Source organism: Staurois parvus, unplaced genomic scaffold, assembly GCF_062004578.1.
Source record: "Staurois parvus isolate SC_StPar_1 unplaced genomic scaffold, SC_StPar_1.0 ptg000347l, whole genome shotgun sequence".
In the NCBI taxonomy this organism is placed as follows: Eukaryota; Metazoa; Chordata; class Amphibia; order Anura; family Ranidae; genus Staurois; species Staurois parvus.
In genome coordinates this window covers 4,547,543-4,568,588 of record NW_028318143.1, presented here as the reverse complement: position 1 = coordinate 4,568,588, position 21,046 = coordinate 4,547,543, and the positions used below count along the sequence as shown (strand labels likewise).

At 41.6% G+C, this 21,046-nt stretch overlaps 1 protein-coding gene across 2 annotated transcripts in view; it reads left to right on the top strand.

Moving 5' to 3' along the window:
* Positions 1–21,046, top strand: part of TTLL7 (tubulin tyrosine ligase like 7) — a 289,604-nt gene that overhangs the window by 220,362 nt on the left and 48,196 nt on the right. For both annotated transcript variants that reach the window (XM_089684390.1, XM_089684389.1), the window contains exon 19: positions 15,488–15,648. In XM_089684390.1, the coding sequence (XP_089540516.1) occupies positions 15,488–15,648 (161 nt within the window). The remainder of the gene's footprint in view (positions 1–15,487; positions 15,649–21,046) is intronic.

Sequence of the window (21,046 nt, the reverse complement as noted above, 5' to 3'; positions counted from 1 at the left end):
GGCAGTAACTTTATGGGATGATTTGTAGGTGACCGGTTCTCTTTATTGAGACATGCAGGGTCTAAAGAACTCTCATGTCTCCTCTGGCCTCCACTCAATGTATTGCACTGCAGACTGCATTGCAATACATTGCTTCTGGGCTGTGCTAGCTGAGAAAGTGACAGCGGTGACCCGGAAGTGACATCACACATGTTGCCTTCCAGGTCACAGAAAGAAGGGCAAGCGGGGCCCGGATACATGATTGGAGCATTCGCGGGGGGTGGGGGTGGGATTGTAGCAGTACCAGGGGCTGTGGAATCAATCGGGCAGCAATGTAGCCACCCGACTGCTTCCATCTGCTTGTCAATTTTATACACAATGCTGCAATACAGGTGGCTGCAGTCATTGGATTGTGTATAACCCCCCCCCCTCCCCGCTGTCAGGTCCGCATGATCTGTTCATACTCACTATTGCATTTGTTTTCTGTATTCTGTAAAACACCAGGCTGTGTCTATAGACTCACATATGTGGGTGAATACACAGTCAAAAATGATACTCTCTTTCCACTCTCCCTTCTCCTTCATGCCCACTAACCAGCAAACAGAGGACGGGATATTACATCTTGATTGATGAAGGCTTCACCCCCTTCTTATTCTAAGCACATACACACAATAGACACAGGCTTTTGGAGCCTGACACAGAAATCTGCCCACACCATGTTATTGCCAAAAAAATAAAGATTTCATTTGAAATTTACTATACTATAATTCTATAATTGTATGACAATTTAAATGAGTTTATTGATATTAATTATTCATTTTTACTCTGTATCCCAGAGGCTGTTTTTTTTTTAATTTTGAACATGAGACCAGCAGCAGAGGTCCTCCTGCTTATGTTTCCTTTCAGACAGGCTGGGAAAAAGCTGGGTCATGTGACAGCTGCATGTAGATTAGGGAAAAAAAAGGTACTCAGACTTTTTTTTAAATGAAATAAAATACAGTGCCATCATCCATATACAGAAAGAGAAGGGATAACGTAAATTAAACAGTTTGTGTTTAGTATCACTTTAAGCATTTAGCATCCTGCTGGGGAAGGAGAGATTACTGTCTCGTTTTCTAGAGAAAGCAACACAGAGAGAGAAATATCTTAGAGAATATTCTGTACATACATTGTTGAAGGTTTTTTAAGTATCCACTAAATAATTAATATTAGCTCTAGACAGGGATGCTTATCTGTTAGATGCCCAACAGCATAGTGGTCCTAAGCATCTTGTTCATTTCTCAACTTGTGGTGAGACCCCAGAGCTTTAGCCGTTCAATACTACATGTGCCAGGCAACCAATGGATAAGTACCATTCCCCTGCACTTTTTAGGAGGTAGTAAAAATGCCATATTGGCATAGCTCCCAGCTGACCCTCATTTGGAGGTTTTGTACTGAACTAATCCCACTGCCCACTGCCCACTCCTCCTCCATCCCAGTTTTTGGTCGGATGTATAGATCTCTGTCATTATTAACAAAAGTGTTATACTACACCAAAGCTTTCATTGAACCTATAAATTATTGCATTTGTCATTTCAAGAAGCCAGTAAAAGAAATAGTATTGTTAAAGGAATCACTTTTGAGTTCAGAGCAAAACTAAATTATCTTTTCTCTGCGCAACATACTCAATAGCTTTTGAACATCTTCAGCTCTTACCCTTTATAAACCAGAGGAATTTTTACATTTTTATTTTATTTTCTGTTTATTTGGGGATACCTTAGCCCCTTTTGAAGGTATAGATATGTACAACATTAAAAATAAGCGCCTATACTGTTAAAAATTCAGTAATTACGCTGTCTCACCCTGCTCTGCACATACTCAGTTGCTCTCTGATTTCAGCACTTTGCCAAAAATCTGCTAGTGGCCTAAAGATTTACTGCTCCTCAGGGGCTCTGTATTTCAGCAAAATGGCATCCTCCAGCAAGAAGAAACAGGCACAATGCTGGAGGCAATTTACAGCACATATAATTATTAATGTGGAATGTATGTTCTTTGGTAAAGAACATTATTTTTTATGGAAGTTTTTTATGGAAAATGTTCCACTTTAAGATACGAAGGTATAACATACATTGATTTTTTCTTAAAAACTATATTCACTGTTGGCATTATTTTTGTACTAAAAATATTTTATTTTCTATAGAACTTATAAATAAAAAAAAACAAGAATTAAATGAAATATGTGGGGTTTTTTTATTGACCAGAGTTAGTTTTTAAAAAAGTATTTTTACTGTAAATAAAAAAAAATTACATTTACATATTCTTTGATAAATTGTCCTACTGGAAGCCAACGTTTTTAGTTTTTAAAAAATAACTAAATAAGCGCAGGGAGGGCTTTTTTTCAGGTGGACCGCAGTTCTGGCACCTCCAGAATATATTTAATGGCAAGGAGTACTAGGGTGTGTTTGGGGGGTCCATTGATATTAGCTGCTATATTGTCCCTGGAGGGGGGGAGGGAATCTATTGTTGAAGGAGGGGTCTTTTGTTGCTGGGAGGGATCTATTATTGAAGGAGGGGTCTATTGTTGTTGGCTGCTGGAGGGTTGGTTAATGCTGGCTGCTGGTAGATCTATTTTTGTTGGAGGGTATTTTGTTTCTGGGGGGGGGCTATTGTTCCTGGGGAGGGATCATTGTTGCTGAAAGGTATATTGTCTTTGGCTGCAGGGGATCTATTTTATTGCTTCTCTTGTGATCCTTAACAAATTCCATACAAATGACTCCACAGAATGATACTTGTTCTGTTTTCTCTAAAAGGGGCAGTAATCAGAAGTGTGTAGGGGGTGGAACCAAGGGATGATGCTTGGAGGTGGGTAGGGTGCAGAGACAAGGAGTGGCTCTGAGTTGGAGGGGGGTGGGGGACGGGTATGTGCACCTATTCTCTGAGAACCAAAGAGCGCAGGAGATATGATTTACCATCATTGTGATGTGTCCCTTCTGGTACAAAGTATGGCAAAAATATTTGCAAATGAAATTTTTTTTTACAATTTTGGACATTTTTTGTTACGTGACAAAGGAAAAAGTAACAAACAAAACAAATGAACACAACAAAAACATAATAATTGTTTTCACTGTGTCCTTGCATTGAACCTGCTTTGACCAAGCTGATCAACTCAGCTCAAGGGACCTGGTGTGAGGGAGTCCTAACTCATTCTGCTGTACTAGCATACACATATGGAAACAATGGAGCTGGACACAATGAACCAATGGGTTGAATACACAATGTCTGTGTGTGTGTATATGTTAATATCCTGGCACACATCCAACACAGGGGGAATGGCCTTGATACAACAGCAAGGGGAATATTCAGAAGGACAGTGTGACACGTTTTATTATACAGTCATGGCCAAAAATATTGGCACCCCTGCATTTCTGTCAGATAATGCACCACTTCGCCCAGAAAATTGTTGCAATTCTCATGTTTATTTCTTTTGGTGGTAGTGGTATGATACAAAAAAGTAGAGAAACAAAAAGCCAAATCTGACGCATTCCATGCAAAACCACAAAAATGGACTGGACAAAATCATTGGCACCTTCTCAAAATTGTATGAAATAATTGCATTCCAAGTTTGTGATGCTCCGGTAATTTGTAATTAAACTCACCTGTATCAATGAACAGATCTTAATATTCCTGTGTCCACTGTGTGCAACAATGTCAAGAAGTTTACAGCTCATGGCACTGTAGTTAATCTCCCTGAACGTGGGCAAAAGAAAAAAAAATTGGTCAAAGATTACAATGAAGGATTGTTTGCATGATGCATAAAACACGATCAACTTCCAGACAAATTCAAGCTGACAGTCAGGCACAGGGTACAACTGTGTCAGCTCGCACTTTATGTTGCAATCTGAATGAAAAGGTATGTTTTGGTAGGAGGCCCAGGAGGACCCCACTGCTGACACAGAAACATAACAAAATCCAGATTGGAGTTTGCCAAAACTTACCTGAAGAAGCCAAAATCATTTTGGGAGAATGTGCTGTGGACAGATGAAACAAAACTACAGCTTTTTGGTAAAACTCATCATTCTGCTGTTTCAGAAAAATCAATGAGGACTTTAACTGCCTCCTGCCTGCCATATTGGGAAATGACGGAAGGGTGGGAGGTCTCTTGTTCTGGGAGGATGTCATATGACGTCCTCCCACTCTAGCTGCGCATGCATGGCCCCAGAGGTACTCGGCACGGCGATCTGTGGTGTGCTGTGTCCCTCGGTCACAGTGGATCACCACCTGTAAAGAGCCAATGACATAGGGTCTTTACCATGTGTTCAGCTGTGTCCAATCACAGCTGATCACATGTAAACAGGACATGCCGGTTATCGGCAGTCCTTTCCCCATGCTTACAGTGTGTTAGGAGAGGAGAGCCGATAAGTGCCAATCCTCAGAGGGGGCATGTATACTGATAATCAGGGCACTGGTCATCAGTGCCTTGATTATCAGTGCCTATCAGTGTTAATCAGTGATGCCTCTCAGTGTCCATCAATGCTGCCTATCAGTGCCCATCAGTAATGCCTGTCAATGCCCATCAGTGTTGTCTATCAGTGCCTCCTCATCAGTGCAGTTTATTAGTACCCATTGAAGATGCCCATCAGTGCCCATCAGGGCTGCCTATCAGTGCCACATATCAGTGCCGTCTAGCAGTGCCCATCAGTGTTGCCTATCAGTGCACATCAGTGAAAGAGAAAAATTACTTATTTACAAAATTTTATGAGAAACTAAGAAAATCTTTTTTATTCAAAATTATTGGTCTTTTTCATTTGTTTAGCAAAAAATAAAAACCCCAGTGGTGATCAAATATCACCAGAGGAAAGATCTATATGTCTCAAAAAATTGATAACAATTTTGTTTGGGACAGTGTTGTACAACTGCGCAATTGTTCATTCAATGTGTGACAGCGCTGAAAGCTGAAAATTGTCCTGGGCTGGAAGGAGGTGAAAGTGCCCAGTAGGCAAGTGGTTAAAGAAAAGAATACAGTCCCTACAGTAAAACATGAGGTTCACTGATGTTTTGGGGTTGCTTTGCTGCTTCAGGCACTGGACGTCTTGGCCGTGTGCATGGCATAAGAAATCTAAAGACTACAAAAAAAATTCTGGGGTGCAATGTAGGTCCCAGTGTCAGAAAGTTGGGTCTCCGTCAGAGGTCATGGGTCTTACAGCAGGACAATGACCCAAAGTGCACATCACTAAGCACCCGGAAATGGTTTCAGACAAAGCGCTGAAGAATACTGAACTGGCCCGCGATGCATCAAGATCTCAATCCCATAGAGCACCTTGTGGAGAAAAACAGCAATTGGGAAAAGGAATCCTTCCAATCTATGAGAACTGAAGCAGCTGGCGAAAGACGAGGGGTCCATAATTCCAGTAGAGGGGTGTAAGAAACTCATTGATGGTTACAGGAAGTGATTGATTTCAGTTATTTTTTCCAAGGGGTGTGCTATCAAATATTAAATAGAGGGTGCCAATAGTTTTGTCCAGTCCATTTTTGGGGTTTTGCGTGGAATGTGTCAGATTTGGCTTTTTGTTTCTCTACTTTTTTGTGTCATACCAATACAAAAGAAATAAACATGAGAATGCCGAAACATTTGTAATTGCAACCATTTTCTGCGTGAAGTGGTGCATTATCTGACAGAAGTGCAGGGGTGCCAGTATTTTTGGCCATGACTGTATATGTTTAACCGTGCCGGAGTATAACTATGATTTTAATGCCAGTGCTAGCATTCCATATTAGATGTAATGAATCTTTTTTTTTACAGTGTCTATGATATTGCAAATTTCATGTCTGTATTTTAATGGTACATTTTTATACCTCAGTCCCCTGGTGGTTTGGGAAGCCAAGAGATCTCTAGTTTTGATGAGGTCACCATGATCCTAAATAACCCAGTTCAGGTCACATTATATGCACACTAATTTCAATTTTATTCCATCCAGTTCTCATGGAAGTAAATCAGTGTTAACAGTTTTATGAGTCTTCAAAGAGCTATGATATGTCCTATAAAAAACCAGAGCAGTCAGTTTGCCTTATGAGATTCAATTTTTAACTTACATATTTACATCTATATTAAAGTGGTGGTAAAACCTTACATATACCTAGTGAACTGGCTGGCCTCAGGTGATAAAGAGATGAAACAAATTTTGCTACACAGGTTGTACCTGTTTATCTACAGAACTTTCTCCCCTACATCTGTTCAAAGTCCAGAATTTACACAGCATTTCTGAGCTTCAGAAGGCAGAGGTGGAGATCTGATATCCCACACTGTACAGCATGGAGAGGAAAGCTTAGTGTAATCTGAGACCTGAGTGGAGGGAATAGACACACCTCTCTACACACAGTCTGGTGGGGAAACATGCATAGCTGAAGCTGTCACAGGCTGTGTGCTGGATGGGTGCAACGCTGTCCCCTGAGATTGCTTGGCATTGGCATACACAATCAGAAGTAACTCATGCAAACAACAGGGGGAGGACAAAGCAGAGAGAAATCACACTAGGTGCTTTGAATTTGGATACACACGATACACTATATAGAAGGATATAATTTGTTCATTTTGCATTTCAGAGGTTTGCAACCACTTTAACATTTACAAACTGTAGGCTTTTGTGGTTGAGCTTTCAAAAATGCCAGTAACCTGACAATCATGCTAACCTATTGACTTTAGTATGATCTGAGTGTCTGACGTTGGGAAAAGCATGCAGACTCAAGTTTTGATGTTGCTGACTGCATGCTTTTTCTGGGACGTTATTAAAGAAGAATTACAGGTATGGCATTTTCCCATAGCTCCATTGGTCCAGCTCAGACCAATGTAACTATTCATATACCATACCTGTGGGATCCCTCTATATGCTGGAAATCACAGTAGTAGACACTGCTATTCCAGTGATCTTCGCTAGCTTCCAGGTCACATGCCAAGCGGCTGCCATTCTGCATTGTTGCTGGCTGTACAAGGTGGAGATTGTAATGGCACCAAACCACCTGTCACAGCCTGGTGGGTCCAGGACAACCAAGTTTCAGAGGAAGCGAGTTAAAATATGTTGGCGATGAAACTGAAGACATGTAGAGGCCCATTTTGCCCATAGTTCCACTTTAAAATGGGACTAAACACTTCCAGTCTTTACAACTAAGCAAGCTGCCATCTTAGCCTTTCTTTGATCTGCACTTGCCATGGTACTGCACATGTGATCACTTATAACGCCAGCCATTTTATGGCTTGACAGTTTGGTTCAGAGCACAAGCAACCGTGACAGTTATCATTCACAGCATGAATGTATGAATGTAACTGTTTTGGGAAATATTTACATTAGTTTGTTTAGTTCTTCTTAACTGAACAGAGAGGAGCAGGGCCATGGATAAGGGGGTACCACCAGTCCTCCTGCATGGGGCCCAGGCCTGCAGAGGGGCCCAGGCAGCTGGGTGAATCGGATGTGGGCAGGAAGGGTGAATGGGGCAATTACTGGAACCAATCCCCTTTAAGGCTCTTTCTGCAGCAGCCCCGTCCCCCCTCCCCCCAGCTGCCTTTAAGCTACTGCAGAGAGAAACATGCAGGGGATCAGTTCCAGTAATTTACCAGTGTCTTCCATTCCTGAATGAACACAATAAGTAATCGGTACCGATCACTCACTGTGTTCATTCATACCTGAAGCATAGTAAACTGTGTTTTTTTGTGGGCATGGGGGGCCCTGTTTGGATGGCTGTAAGGGCACCTGTGGTTTGGGGGGCCCTGTCAGGTTGGCTGTAAGGGGCCATATGGTTTCTAACAGCAGCCCTGGAGTGGAGTAGGGGGAAAGTTTGGAGGTGAGGGAAGGCAGCTTCAGCTCAGTTTGACAGGTCGTTCTCTGCTTCTACCATAGACAGCAGATCCAGCCAAGAAGCAACTTGATCAGGCAACGGTCTTCGTATGTGTATGGCTTGTTTTAAAGCGGCCCTGATAGTTATAGCTGAAAATATATTTTTCTCTAGATGAGTCAGTGGTAAAGAAGACTAAAGCCTTCCACCAGGAACTCGGGAATGATTCCAGTTTAATTTGAAGTGTAACACAACCTCACTGAGTGCCACACGAGACAGCATATCCCAGCCTGCTCTTTTGCCATCGCTGTTTGGCAGGCAAGCCACATGCAATTAATTTGGGATGATTGAATGTATCCAGAAGGACCATAACTGTCATCTAATTTTTCATCCATCCGTAACTGTTTAGTAAACGGAACAATTTTTCCATATTATTGGAATAGATTGTAGTCTTGGGTGTTACGCAAGAGTGTGCCGTACTAGTTTTCATATCATTTTGAAACCTGCTTAGAAGAGCAATTGGAGCTAAAGTAAACAATCTGTGAACTGTACATATAAAAAGAGGTGTAGCACTAAGAAATTATAATCATATATAATAAAAGGATTCAGCTTATAGAACAATAAGTGACATAGTGCTTACTGAGAATCAGGTGACTTAGTGGTACCATATAATAGTGTCACTCACAAATAATATTTTGCATATATACACATATGAAAAACAGGCAATTGTATAAAGTGACACCAGTGATAAAGTGCTAACAATGCAATAAAGTGACTAATTAGTGATATAGTATGTCACTATATAGTGACTGGCAATGTGTCAGGTGCCAAGAAATCAATGATTGATCCTTATATAGTCCAAAATAAAGTGCACAGGAGATTGTGATGATCTTCAATATCTGGTGGTCTTATCCTGTATAGTGGTGATGTGTCCAAAATGGTAAAGACTGCGCAATCACCAGATGCGCAATCAATATGCGCATTTAGAGACTATCACTCTCAGTAACCTGGAGGTCCCTTTAAGGTGGAAAAGGTCAGGTCTGGTCTGGTCCCTCACTGTTCAAGTCTCCACTTCCAGCACTGGCACAACTGCTCTGTGGGTGGTGAAAGCTCCAAAAGGAGCCCCAGAAAGAGGAGGCCGATAGCATAATATTGTTTTTTTTTAATGGGTAGTTTATTCCACACAATAACAATGAACAGAAAGGGATAAAATAGCTATAACTGACCAGATTCCAAAAGATGGCCGCCAGGACCCACGTGGTGCCGGCGGTGTGACGTCACGACGCTGTAGCTCCTCCTTGATGCGTTTCATGCACGAGCACGTATTCATAGGGGGTGTGAATCTGTGAACTGTGAATGCATGCCAGTAAACATTTCGGCTGTGCATAAAGAGTGAGAACACTCTGAACCTAAGTGCACTTATCACCCTTCCTCCCCAATATGCTAGTCTGGACCCTCCCCACCACCACAGTAAATTTCTATAGGATTCTGAAGACCATGTCCGCTCTGGAGAGGGCCCTTAGAGCAATCTAATAACCCCTTGGCACCGATGCCTCCCGGCTCTTTAAGGTGTTTGTGACGCCAGGAGGCAAGTGGAGTTTAGGGTCATGTGATTAGCTGTCACAGTGGTGACATGATCGGAAAGCTCCCAATCGCAAGTAGCAATTGGGACCTTTCTGTGAGGCGCTGGTATATGTGCCGGGAGCATGCAGGGCACATCTTCTGTTTACAATGGGTACGCAAATATGTGGCCCCTCAGTGCCAAGGCCCAGCTTCCGAGAGGCATTATATTTGCGTGCATTCGGCGCGGAAGAGTTAAGAAAGTGTGGGGAACGCACTAAGGATCGACACCTAAGCAGAACTCAAGTAGCACAATGGGGATGAGATAAGATCACTTTGTTCCAAAATTCACTGGTCCTTCAACCCTGGCTCATGGGAATGGGAGAATCCAATGACGATGCATTCGCCAACATGCACAGAGAGTCACGTGAAGCTGACAGGGCGCACATATGCAGTGGCCTGGGTTATTATGGCACAGGTAGTCCCAAGGAAGAGGATCAGGGAGACTCCTGTGCAGTGATGAGAGTGCGCCCCCCAACCACAGGTTTTGGGGAGGTGTCACACAGGAACCTGGAGGCAGCACACAGGAACCTGGAGGCTGCAGTAGTGAAGATGATAATTTGTAAACATTGATAAACATTTTGAAAACAAATATTTATTGATTTTTGTTTGAGCGCTCCAAACAGATCAAATACTACTATACAACATGTTAGGCTTTAGTACTACTTTAATTGAAATCTGGCAATAAATTCATTGGCTACCCATTGTGGGTACACATGATCATTAACACAAATAATACCAGCCATGTGGCTGCAGCTCAGCACATAAAAGAGATTCAGTTTTGATCAAACGTTATGTATTGAGAAAGATGCATAATATAAAGGATATGTAAACTCGATTCAAACGTTTCATACTCCTGATATGTGTCCCCTGCTCCTGCTGTACCGTGTACTTGTATGAAAAAGTTTGCTGTTCTCTTTGCTTCCTTTGTGTGAAATCCTCTGCTTTCCTATTAAAAACTGACCACATTAAGCTTGAGAGCACAGCGTGGTCAGTTCTCTAGCTGTGCTGGGAACTCAGCCTGCTCTCCTCCAATGATCAGACTTGTCCTGACACCCCCATCCCTGCACAGACTATCACTGGGAAGATCAGTATCTGCTGTTTCTCCTTCCCCAGCTGTTATGCAGCTGAGAATAGAGGGAATTTGATCACTTATAAAAAAGGAGAATAGCGTATTTATAAAAATGTTTTGCCTTTCATTTCTATTTTAACCAGTTCAGCTCTTTGGATGTACTATGTACATCCAAAGATTGAGCCTTTAATCACAAGCTGATGTCTGCAGTAGCCATGCCTTGATCTCACATGTAAACAATGAAACCAGAAGTGACGTCTCTTCTTGTTTCAGATGCACCCTTTCCTGGCCAGTCCATCCAGGCGACACATCTAACCAAGCTGACCTGTGCGTGGATAGATGGTGTGAAGGGCAGGGCAGGGGAGAATTTTGGGGTCCATTAGACCCCTAAAGTCTCCATAAAGAGCACCTGTCATCTGCCCATAGGGGTTTATTAATCCTTTGTGATAGCAATCAAGTAAAAACAAATTAAAAAAATAAAATTATAAAATAATATGTTCAAATAATAAAAAAATTCCCATAACCCCCGTTGCCCTGCACACCTGCGCAAATGCAAACGCAAGCCCAGGGTGTGCATGCGTATGTGAACCGCGTTCGAAACACAGGTGTGACATATTGCTGTGAATGTCAGAGTGAGAACAATAATTCCAGCATAAGAGCTCCTAGTAATCTCTACATTGATGAGCTGTAAAGGCATTTAAAGTGTCACCTATGGTAATTTTTGAGCACTGTAGGTTTTGGCAATATCGCGGGCACACGCAATTTTCAGACATGGAATGTTTGGTATCTATTTATTCCATGCAACCTCATCATATATATTTTAACCAAAAATGGGTATTATAGTGTGTGCACTAAAATTTATTTTATTATATTTTTTCCTAAAAATTTGCGTTTAATAAACAGTTGCGCAAATATCATGTGACATAAAATATTGCAACTATTACATTTTTATTATACAGGGTCTCTGCTTTCAGAAAATATATGATGTTCTGGTTGTTTAAGTGATTTTATTGGCAAAAATTAAGATTTTTACATGTATGCAAAAAATAAAAAAAATTGCTCTGGAGCCAAACTGGCTAAACTGAATGTTTTGCTTTAAAAGATGAGGGTTTACATATGCTTTAACCTGTTCCTGCCCAGCCAATAGCAGAATGATGGCCGAGCGGGACTTTCGTTATTCCCGGTGATGTACTGATCACCGCCACACCAGTTATATGATGATTGTGAATTTTTTTTTAATTTCTTGATTTTTCCAAAATATTATAAGAAAAAATTACAATAAAAACTTTAAAAAACTCGGCATGCCTCTTACCAAATAAGTCAGACTGGCTACTTTGCAAAAAGGGGTCATTTGGGGGATATCCGTACTGTCCTGACATTTTGGGCCTCAAGAAATTAGATTGACCGTCATTGCTTCAGGATTGATAGATTTTCAGATATATACCATAGTTTGTGAACTCTATATCTTTCCTACAGACTAAATATTAACTACTGATTTTGGGTTATTTTCACCAGAGAAAGGTAGCAGAATACATCTTGGCCTAAATTTATAAAGAACAATTATTTATTTGCAAAATTTTATAACAGAAACAAAGAAAAGCTTTTTTTTTTCAAAATTTTTGGCCTTTTTTTGTTAATTTAGCAAAACATAAAAACCCCAGTGGTGATTAAATACCACCAAAATAAAACTCTAGTTAGAACCAAAAAATAATACTTAGTTTGGGTACAGCGTCGCGTGACTGTGCAATTGTCATTCAAAGTGTGAGAGTGCTGAAAGCTGAAAATTGACCCAGGCAGGAAGGGGTAAAAGTGAGCGGTAGGCAAGTGGTTAAAACACTTTTGCCTTAGAATAAATTTCAGTACCGAGCAAGGTGTTTGTAGCATCTAAGATATTGCTGACCCAGGATAGTCTACCTTGTAGTGGATAATTTAAAAATATCCAAATATAATTGGTTTGAATCCCACCCACGGTACTTCGTGCCTGAAGTGTGCATGTTCTCCCTGTGCCTGTGTGGGTATCCTCTGGATACTCCGCTTTCCTCCCACACTTCAAAGACATGCTTTTAGGTTAATTGTCTCCTGTCTAAATTGTCCCTAGTATGTGTATGTATGAACAGGGGCGGACTGACAACTCATGGGGCCCCTGGGCAATAGGGGATCATGGGGCCCCTGTGTCCTTGCCCAAACTCAAAAAAGCCTATGAAAAAGGTACCAGGGGCATCTCATGGGGCCCCCTACTGACCCCGGGCCCTCGGGCAGTGCCCGAGTTTCCAAATGGTCAGTCTGCCCCTGTGTATGAATGTGAGTTAGGAACCTTAGATTGTAAGCTCCTTGATCGCAGGGATTGATGTGAATGTACAATATTATTATTATTATACAGTATTTATATAGCGCCAAAGGGTATGCTCAGCGCTGTACATTACAAAGGGGGACAGAACATGAGACAAGACAGTAACAATACAATACACAAGGGGTTCGAGGGCCCTGTTCTTTCGAGCTTACAATCTAGGAGGGAGGGGAAGGTGGTACAGGAGGAGATGGCTGTGGGGGATGGAGTGGTGGGAGGAGTGGAGGAGGTTAGTCGTTAGGTGAGGTCGGGTGTTAGGTGAGGTTGGGGTAGGCTTCCCTGAAGAGGAGGGTTTTCAGGGTGCGCCTGAAGGTGAGGAGGGTAGGTGACAGTCTGAGGGATTGGGGTAGGGAGTTCCAGAGGATGGGTGAAGTCCTGGAGAAGTCCTGCAATCGAGCGTGGGAGGAGGAGACCAGGGAGCTAGAGAGTAGGAGGTCCTGTGAGGAGCGGAGGGCACGGGTAGGGTAGTATTTGGGTATCAGGTCAGTTATGTAGTTTGGGGCGGCATTGTGAATGGCTTTGTAGGTCAGAGTTAGCAGTAAAGTGTAAATATAAATGTAAAGTGCTGTGTGAATTGACTGAGCTATATAAGTACCTGAAATAATAAAGATTTCTCATTTAGTACAGTTGGTAGGGAGAGCATGTGTGTTTAAATGTGATGGTCACTTTAAAAATGACTTGAAGGTAAAAAATTTTATATTGACTTAACTTTTGTCCTTCCAAAATCCAGTAAACTTTCTCTATAATTGGTCTCTGAATTCATAGTCTGTAGAAGAGGATGCAGCAGCAGAAGGCCAGAAGAACAGGAGAATGGGGGGTACAAGGGGGGCACGGAATCACCAATACAGGACAACTGAAAATTGGGAAAACATTGCCTGCTCTGACTAATCTTAATCTTGAGACAAACAGACAGTAGGTTTAGAATTGGCATACACAGCATGAACTGTATAGAATGAGGCGGAAAAGGAGATTCTTATCATGAACATGCAGTCAACAAATCCACAGGAATTGTGCCATGCTGTCAAGTCATCATAGACCAGAAATCCTTAGTGAAATTTCTCAGCACTTCATTGAATCTGTGCCAGAAAGAATTTTTGGCTTCTCTGAATTCATGCAGGGGTGCTACCCAGTTGCTTCATAAAGTGAGCATGGAATGTAATAAGCTGATTGATCCATGGAATGTACGTGACAGCCATTAATTGGGTCAAGAGGCAGTTTATTCTTTAAAGTCCTAATCTGGCAATACATGTATAGATTATTTTTGTTTAATCTGCAGGCTACACATAAAAAATGTAACAGGTTCCTCTGTCCACACTAACAGTGCAGATGGACTGATCTCCCACTGGTGGTCACAGCTGGACTGAATTGAATGCAATCACTGTTTGGTCAACAGTTTACCTCCCAGCCACTTTGATTTTTCAGTGGAGGGATGTTTGGAGGGAGGTGGCCACCAGGACACCCACTGAGTGAATTTAAGCTGATTCATCTCAAACCACCAATAATTTGATCAGTGTATGGCCAGCTTTAGTTTTTTGATTCTTGTATAACAGGGGTTGGCAACCCTAAGAGTTGGAGATCTGCCTGAACAACATGGAAAAGATCAAAAATCTCAAGGATGCAGCACATTTTTTTTTAAGAAAATAACCTAGCAAAGCCACATTAAACAAACGGAGCCAGCAGTCAGTAAGGCGGAGTTCAGAGATCAATAGTAACGCAGAGTTCAGAGGTCAGTAGTAAGTAACATAGTCTGCAGGGGTCAATAGTAAGTAACATAGAGTGCAGGGGTCAGTAGTAAGTTATGTAGAGTTCAGGGGTCAATAGTGAGTTACGTAGAGTGCAGGGGACAGTAGTAAGTAACGTAGAGTGCAGGGGTTAATAATAAGTTATGTAGAGTGCAGGGGACAGTAGTAAGTTACGTAGAGTGCAGGGGTCAATAGTGAGTTGCATAGAGTGCAGGGGTCAGTAGTAAGTTACATAGAGTGCAGGGGTCAGTAGTAAGTTACATAGAGTGCAGGGGTCAGTAGTAAGTTACATAGAGTGCAGGGGTCAGTAGTAAGTTATGTAGAGTGCAGGGGTCAATATTGAGTTATGTAGAGTGCAGGTGTCAGTAGTAAGTTACGAGAGTTCAGGGGTTAATAATAAGTTACATAGAGTGCAGGGGTCAGTAGTAAGTTATGTAGAGTGCAGGGGCCAATAGTGAGTTACATAGAGTGCAGGGGTCAGTAGTAAGTTGCATAGAGTGCAGTAGTCAGTAGTAAGTTATGTAGAGTGCAGGGGTCAATTGTAAGTACAAATTCCCTCCTTCCTCTGTAATAATGCACTCATCAGACTATAGGTGCAGGAGCTCCAGCAGAGTGAGGGAACCCCCCCCCCCCCAGGTGTCCCTCGGCTATGTCATATGTCACATTAGAGCTGAGGAAGAGCCTAGGACTTCCTTCAACATTCACATTGCCACTATGATCTGAAGTCTGAATAGGGGGAGGGGAGAGCACAGAGGGGAGATGTACCCATTACATGGCCACAATCAACTGGCTGCCGACCCCTGTTGTAGATTATTAACAGGACTAAAAGTATTCAAATATGTTGTACTCTAGTATGTTTTTAAGCCTGCTTATGATGTTACTATGTATAAATCTTGGTTATAATGTTTACTTTTCTTTTTCTAGATTTTGGATATAGTGAGAACAAACATCCGCTCTGTCCTTCAGCGAATTTGGAAGGTGTCTGACGTAGAGTGTTTACACTTGTACCGAAGTTTCAACCGAGTGTTTAACCGTCTCCTTTGGAGTCATGGGCAAGGGCTATGGAGCTGTTTCTGCGATTCTAGGTAAGCTTCAACTCATTTATGCTCCATGTCCTCCTCTCCTACTTCTTTTAGGACATATCATTGTATTTAAAGGAAACCTTTCCTGAGAGAAACATTGAGGCCACCATTGTTGCCTCGGTATTCTGTAAATGCCTGGGTCTCATGCTGACTCTATGGGATGGATTTACTAAAGGCAAACACACTGTGCACTTTGCAAGTGCAGTTGCTCCAGAGCTTAATAAATGAGGGGGAGCTCTGCTGACTTCCATCATCCAATCATGTGCAAGCAAAAATGCTGTTTGTTTTTAAATTATCCATGCATGTGATTAGGCATGTGATTGCAAATATCATTTATAAAGTTCTGGGGCAGAGTGCAACTGCCCATGTAAAGTGCCCAGTCTATTTGCCTTTAGTAAATCCACCCCATTGTTTTAAATCAGGAGCCCAAGTTCACACACAAGTGTGTCGAGTAAGTCTTCTGACTGGATTTCCTGGTCGATATACATTTTCTGCATTGGTGACTCATAAAGTGTTAAATCCAGTAGGTCAGTGTAACAGCTGACAACTACCATTTTAGGAGGAGGTCAGCAATGGCAGTTCCAATATTTCTCTTAATTTTTTTTTTTAAGGTGGAATCAAACCCATCAAATTCATTGTTTCCCCAAACTGTTACTTTCAATGCAGGCTGTGAATGATACCTGTTGCAATTGCTTGTACTGTCACCTGAACTTTCAAGCCAGCAAATGGCTTAAGTCATAACTGATCACATATGCAGCACCATGGCAACTGCAGATCAAACAGAGGCAAAGAAGACAGCTTCCTTGGCTATAAAGTATAGGAGGGTTGAAGGTTTATGTATAGTAAACATGTACTTTGCTCTTGCACTACAAAGCAACAGGTTTCCGTTTAAAGAACATGTAAATCCAACATTTCATATTCCTGATATGTGCCTGCTGTACCATGTACTTGTACGAAAAAGAATCCTGTTTTGTTTGTATTGCTTCCTTTGTGCAAAATCCCTGATATTCCTGCCAGCCCCTCTGCTTTCCTATTAAAAACTGACTACACTAGGCATAAGAGCACGGCGTGGTCAGTTTTGGGAACTCAGCCTGCTCTCCTCCAAAGGTCAAACTTCTCATGACCCCCCCCTCCCCTCACTGTACAGCCATTCAGTGTGGGAGGTCAGTGTGCTGCTGTTTCTCCTCCCCTAGCTCTTATGCAGCTAAAAAGAGAGGGAATGGGATCACTTATTAAAAAGAGAAAAAATCTATTTATAATGTTTTTTTCTATCTATACACAAATGTTTTGCCTTTCATTTCTGTTTTACAATGAATGGGGTTGTTTTACAAGGTGATGATTTACAATCACTTTAATACCTCCCTCCCCAGCCAAACATTACTCTTATTCAACTCTGGAATACCTAATACTTACAGGTATGGAGGAAATATGACTTCCTGTCATGTAACTGACTGGCTGCTTGGTAATAGGTCCATCTCAGTCAAGTAGGGTCCTCGTGTAAGCCCCAGCTAGGGTGTATTGCATAGAATCCTAGATTGTAAGCTGCAAGGAGCAGGGCCCTCCTAACCCTCTTGTATTGAACTGTATTGTTGCTGTATTGTCTCCCGTTATATTGTAAAGCGCTGAGCAAACTGTTGGCGCTATATAAATCCTGTATAATAATAATAATAATAATGTCCTTTCTCCACTTCCAGTAAATGAATGAATGACCAAAGGAAAGGTGGTGCTGGGGAGCAGGACATTAATGTGAACCTGTTGCTTTGCCCTTCCTGAACAAATTACAAGTTTACTTTAAAGTGAAACTTTGACTTTGATTTTTAAAGTGCACACACTGCTGACCCTACAGATTAATAATTTGGTTAGCAACCTTTATTACAGATTCTGTGTCCGTGTGGATATCAAACTTTGCTGCTGAAATATGTTAGGCTCTGCATAGAAATTCACCATCGCTTTAGTAATTAGAATTCTGCTCAAGTATCCCATCAGAGTTAGAGAAAAAAACTTTCTAATGAACTGACTTAATAAGGTTAACATCAGGAAACCCAATTTCTGGGAAATTTTACAGCAGACAATTCAACTTACATGACACATGTCAAGCTAATTGTGTAACAGTATCCATAAGAGCCCAAGCAGCTGCTATGGGGCCTGGGGTAGGAAGGGGCCCTATTAGGAGGGATGTTAAGGAAAACTAAAGTGTGAAATTTCCAGTAGAGAAGGGCTGAAACAAGACTTCAGGATTCTTACTAATAACAGATCCCCCTCTGGGCAGAAGCTTTTGCTTGGTTGTCCTAGCAGTGAAGATGTATTGCCCGCAGAACCTCAGCTACAGACTACATTTTCCATGTATGCCCAATCCAGTAAAAAATTCCAGAGTGTCCTCTCAGCTAAAACCTTATAATATGGCCGAAGTTTGTAGTTATCTAAAAACGCGTAAAAAAGGAAACGTTTAACCTCCGAAGGTTTTACCTCCTTTATGACCTGGCCATTTTTTGCTATTTAGCACTGCACTACTTTAACTGGTAATTGCACGGTCATGCAGCACTGTACTTAAATGAAATTTATGTAATTTTTTTCACACAAATAAAGCTTTCCTTTGGTGGTAGCCCCACCGGATTTTTTTTATACATAAATGAAAAAAGGCCAAAAATTTTGAAAAAAACAATATTTTCTACATCCTGCTATAAAATATATCCAGTAAAAATGTAAAAAAAAATCTAATTTCTTCATAAATGTAGGCCAAAATGTATTCTGTTACATGTCTTTGGTTAAAAAAATCCCAATGAGTGCATATTGATTGGATTGTGTGAAAGTTATTGAAGCTACAAGCTATGTTATACATACTGGAATTTGTATTTATTTTTTTTTTATACTAGTATTGGAGGTAATCAGAGACTTATAGAGGGACTGTGATATCACTAACTGACACTGGGTGGTAACTGACGAACTGACAATGACAACACCAGTGACACTAATACAGTGATCAGTGATACTACTTTACACTTTGATAATACTGTACACCAGAGGTCACTAAATGGTGGACCGTAGCCAGCCCTCAATGACAGATCCTCCGCTGAGCAGGGCGGTCATCACGGGAACCGATGACATCACATGTGCACCCAGCCCTTTGCAGCTCACTGTCTCTCCAGCTCCCGCTCCCTGCCTGTACACAAGCGTCCTTCAGCAGGGATCCCAGCACAGCTCCTGTCTGCCCTCAAGGTAAGGTGCACTCTGATGGGCACAACATAGAATGTGCCCATCAGAGTGCCCCTTAACATAAATTGTGCCCATCAGAGTGCCCCTTAACATAAATTGTACCCATCAGAGTGCCCCTTAACATAAATTGTACCCATCAGAGTGCCCCTTAACACAAAATATATCCGTCAGAGTGCCCCTTAACATAAAATGTGCCTATCAGCATGCCCCTTAATTTATGTTAAGGTGCACTCCGATGGGCACATTTTATGTTAAGGGGCACTCTGACGGATATACAGTCAGGTCCATAAATATTGGGACATCGACACAATTCTAATATTTTTGGCTCTATACACCACCACAATGGATTTGAAATGAAACAAACAAGATGTGCTTTAACTGCAGACTGTCAGCTTTAATTTGAGGGTATTTACATCCAAATCAGGTGAACGGTGTAGGAATTACTCTCAAGATGAGATCCAAAGAGCTGTCACTATCAGTGAAGCAAGCCATCATTAGGCTGAAAAAACAAAACAAACCCATCAGAGAGATAGCAAAAACATTAGGCGTGGCCAAAACAATTGTTTGGAACATTCTTAAAAAGAAGGAACGGACCGGTGAGCTCAGCAACACCAAAAGACCCGGAAGACCACGGAAAACAACTGTGGTGGATGACCGAAGAATTCTTTCCCTGGTGAAGAAAACACCCTTCACAACAGTTGGCCAGATCAAGAACACTCTCCAGGAGGTAGGTGTATGTGTGTCAAAGTCAACAATCAAGAGAAGACTTCACCAGAGTGAATACAGAGGGTTCACCACAAGATGTAAACCATTGGTGAGCCTCAAAAACAGGAAGGCCAGATTAGAGTTTGCCAAACGACATCTAAAAAAGCCTTCACAGTTCTGGAACAACATCCTATGGACAGATGAGACCAAGATCAACTTGTACCAGAGTGATGGGAAGAGAGGAGTATGGAGAAGGAAAGGTACTGCTCATGATCCTAAGCATACCACCTCATCAGTTCTCTTGTATTTATTGATGATGTGACTGCTGACAAAAGCAGCAGGATGAATTGTGAAGTGTTTCGGGCAATATTATCTGCTCATATTCAGCCAATTGCCTCAGAACTGATTGGAAGAAAATTTTAGTGACCGGACCTCCTTGAATTTTAATTCAATACCCCTGCTGTACATTGTCACTGTACTAATGACACTGCTTGGGAAGGGGTTAACATCTCAAGGTAATCAAGGGATATAGGTGTCCGTTTATGACACAGAGAATAGCTGCGATTCAGAGGATTGCAGCTATTCTCTGGTCATTCACAGTTTATGACACTCAGGAGATCAGCAGAGAACATGTTCAGCTCTTCACTGGAGATCTGTGTTCTCCCTCCAGATTCTCCAGCCCAGAGCTAGAGAATCGGAGGGACTGCAAACTAAGCAGAGATAATTTACCTCTATTTAGTAAACTGATCTTTTACTGTAATCTCGCGAGATTATAGTAAAATCAGCCGTTTTCCAGCATTTGTAGACCGTTCTCCCTTCGTTCGGAGAACTGATCTACACCGCTTCATAAAAGACATTCACAGGAGAACTGTATTCACCGAGAATTCCGGAGAACTGAGCAGCGATCATTTACCGCTGGTTCATAAATGGACACCTAAGTGTGTGCCTAACAAGTGTTAATGTGTGCTGGTTTTTGCTAAAAAATCTGTTTGTTTCTTCTCCCTGCAAAGCCAACAGTGAGATCTTTCCATCTGTACAGAGCTCTACATTGTCTGAACGCCACACTTTTCAGATATTTATTTGCAAAAAATTGTGAAAAACATTTATCATTTTCCTTCCACTTCACAATTATGTGCCACTTTGTGTTGGTCTATCACATAAAATCCCAATAAAATACATTTACTTTTTTGGTTGTAACATGAGAAAATGTATAATATTTGGCACTGTATAATATTTGTTTTAGAATATGCAAAATGTTAATATAGTTATTATGATCTTTAGGATTGTCCATTGTAGTCCATACTGATAGTTCCCCTGCTGTCTGTCCTTAGTTTGGGCATACTAATGCCTCATCCAGACAGTCTGTGTTCAGGGCTGCTCACCTGAACCCGCGCAGCTGTCAAATTGGGACCAATTAGTTGAGAACAGTAGAAATACTGATACCGAGTATTTTTACAAGTACTTGTACTCGTGAAAATTCTCC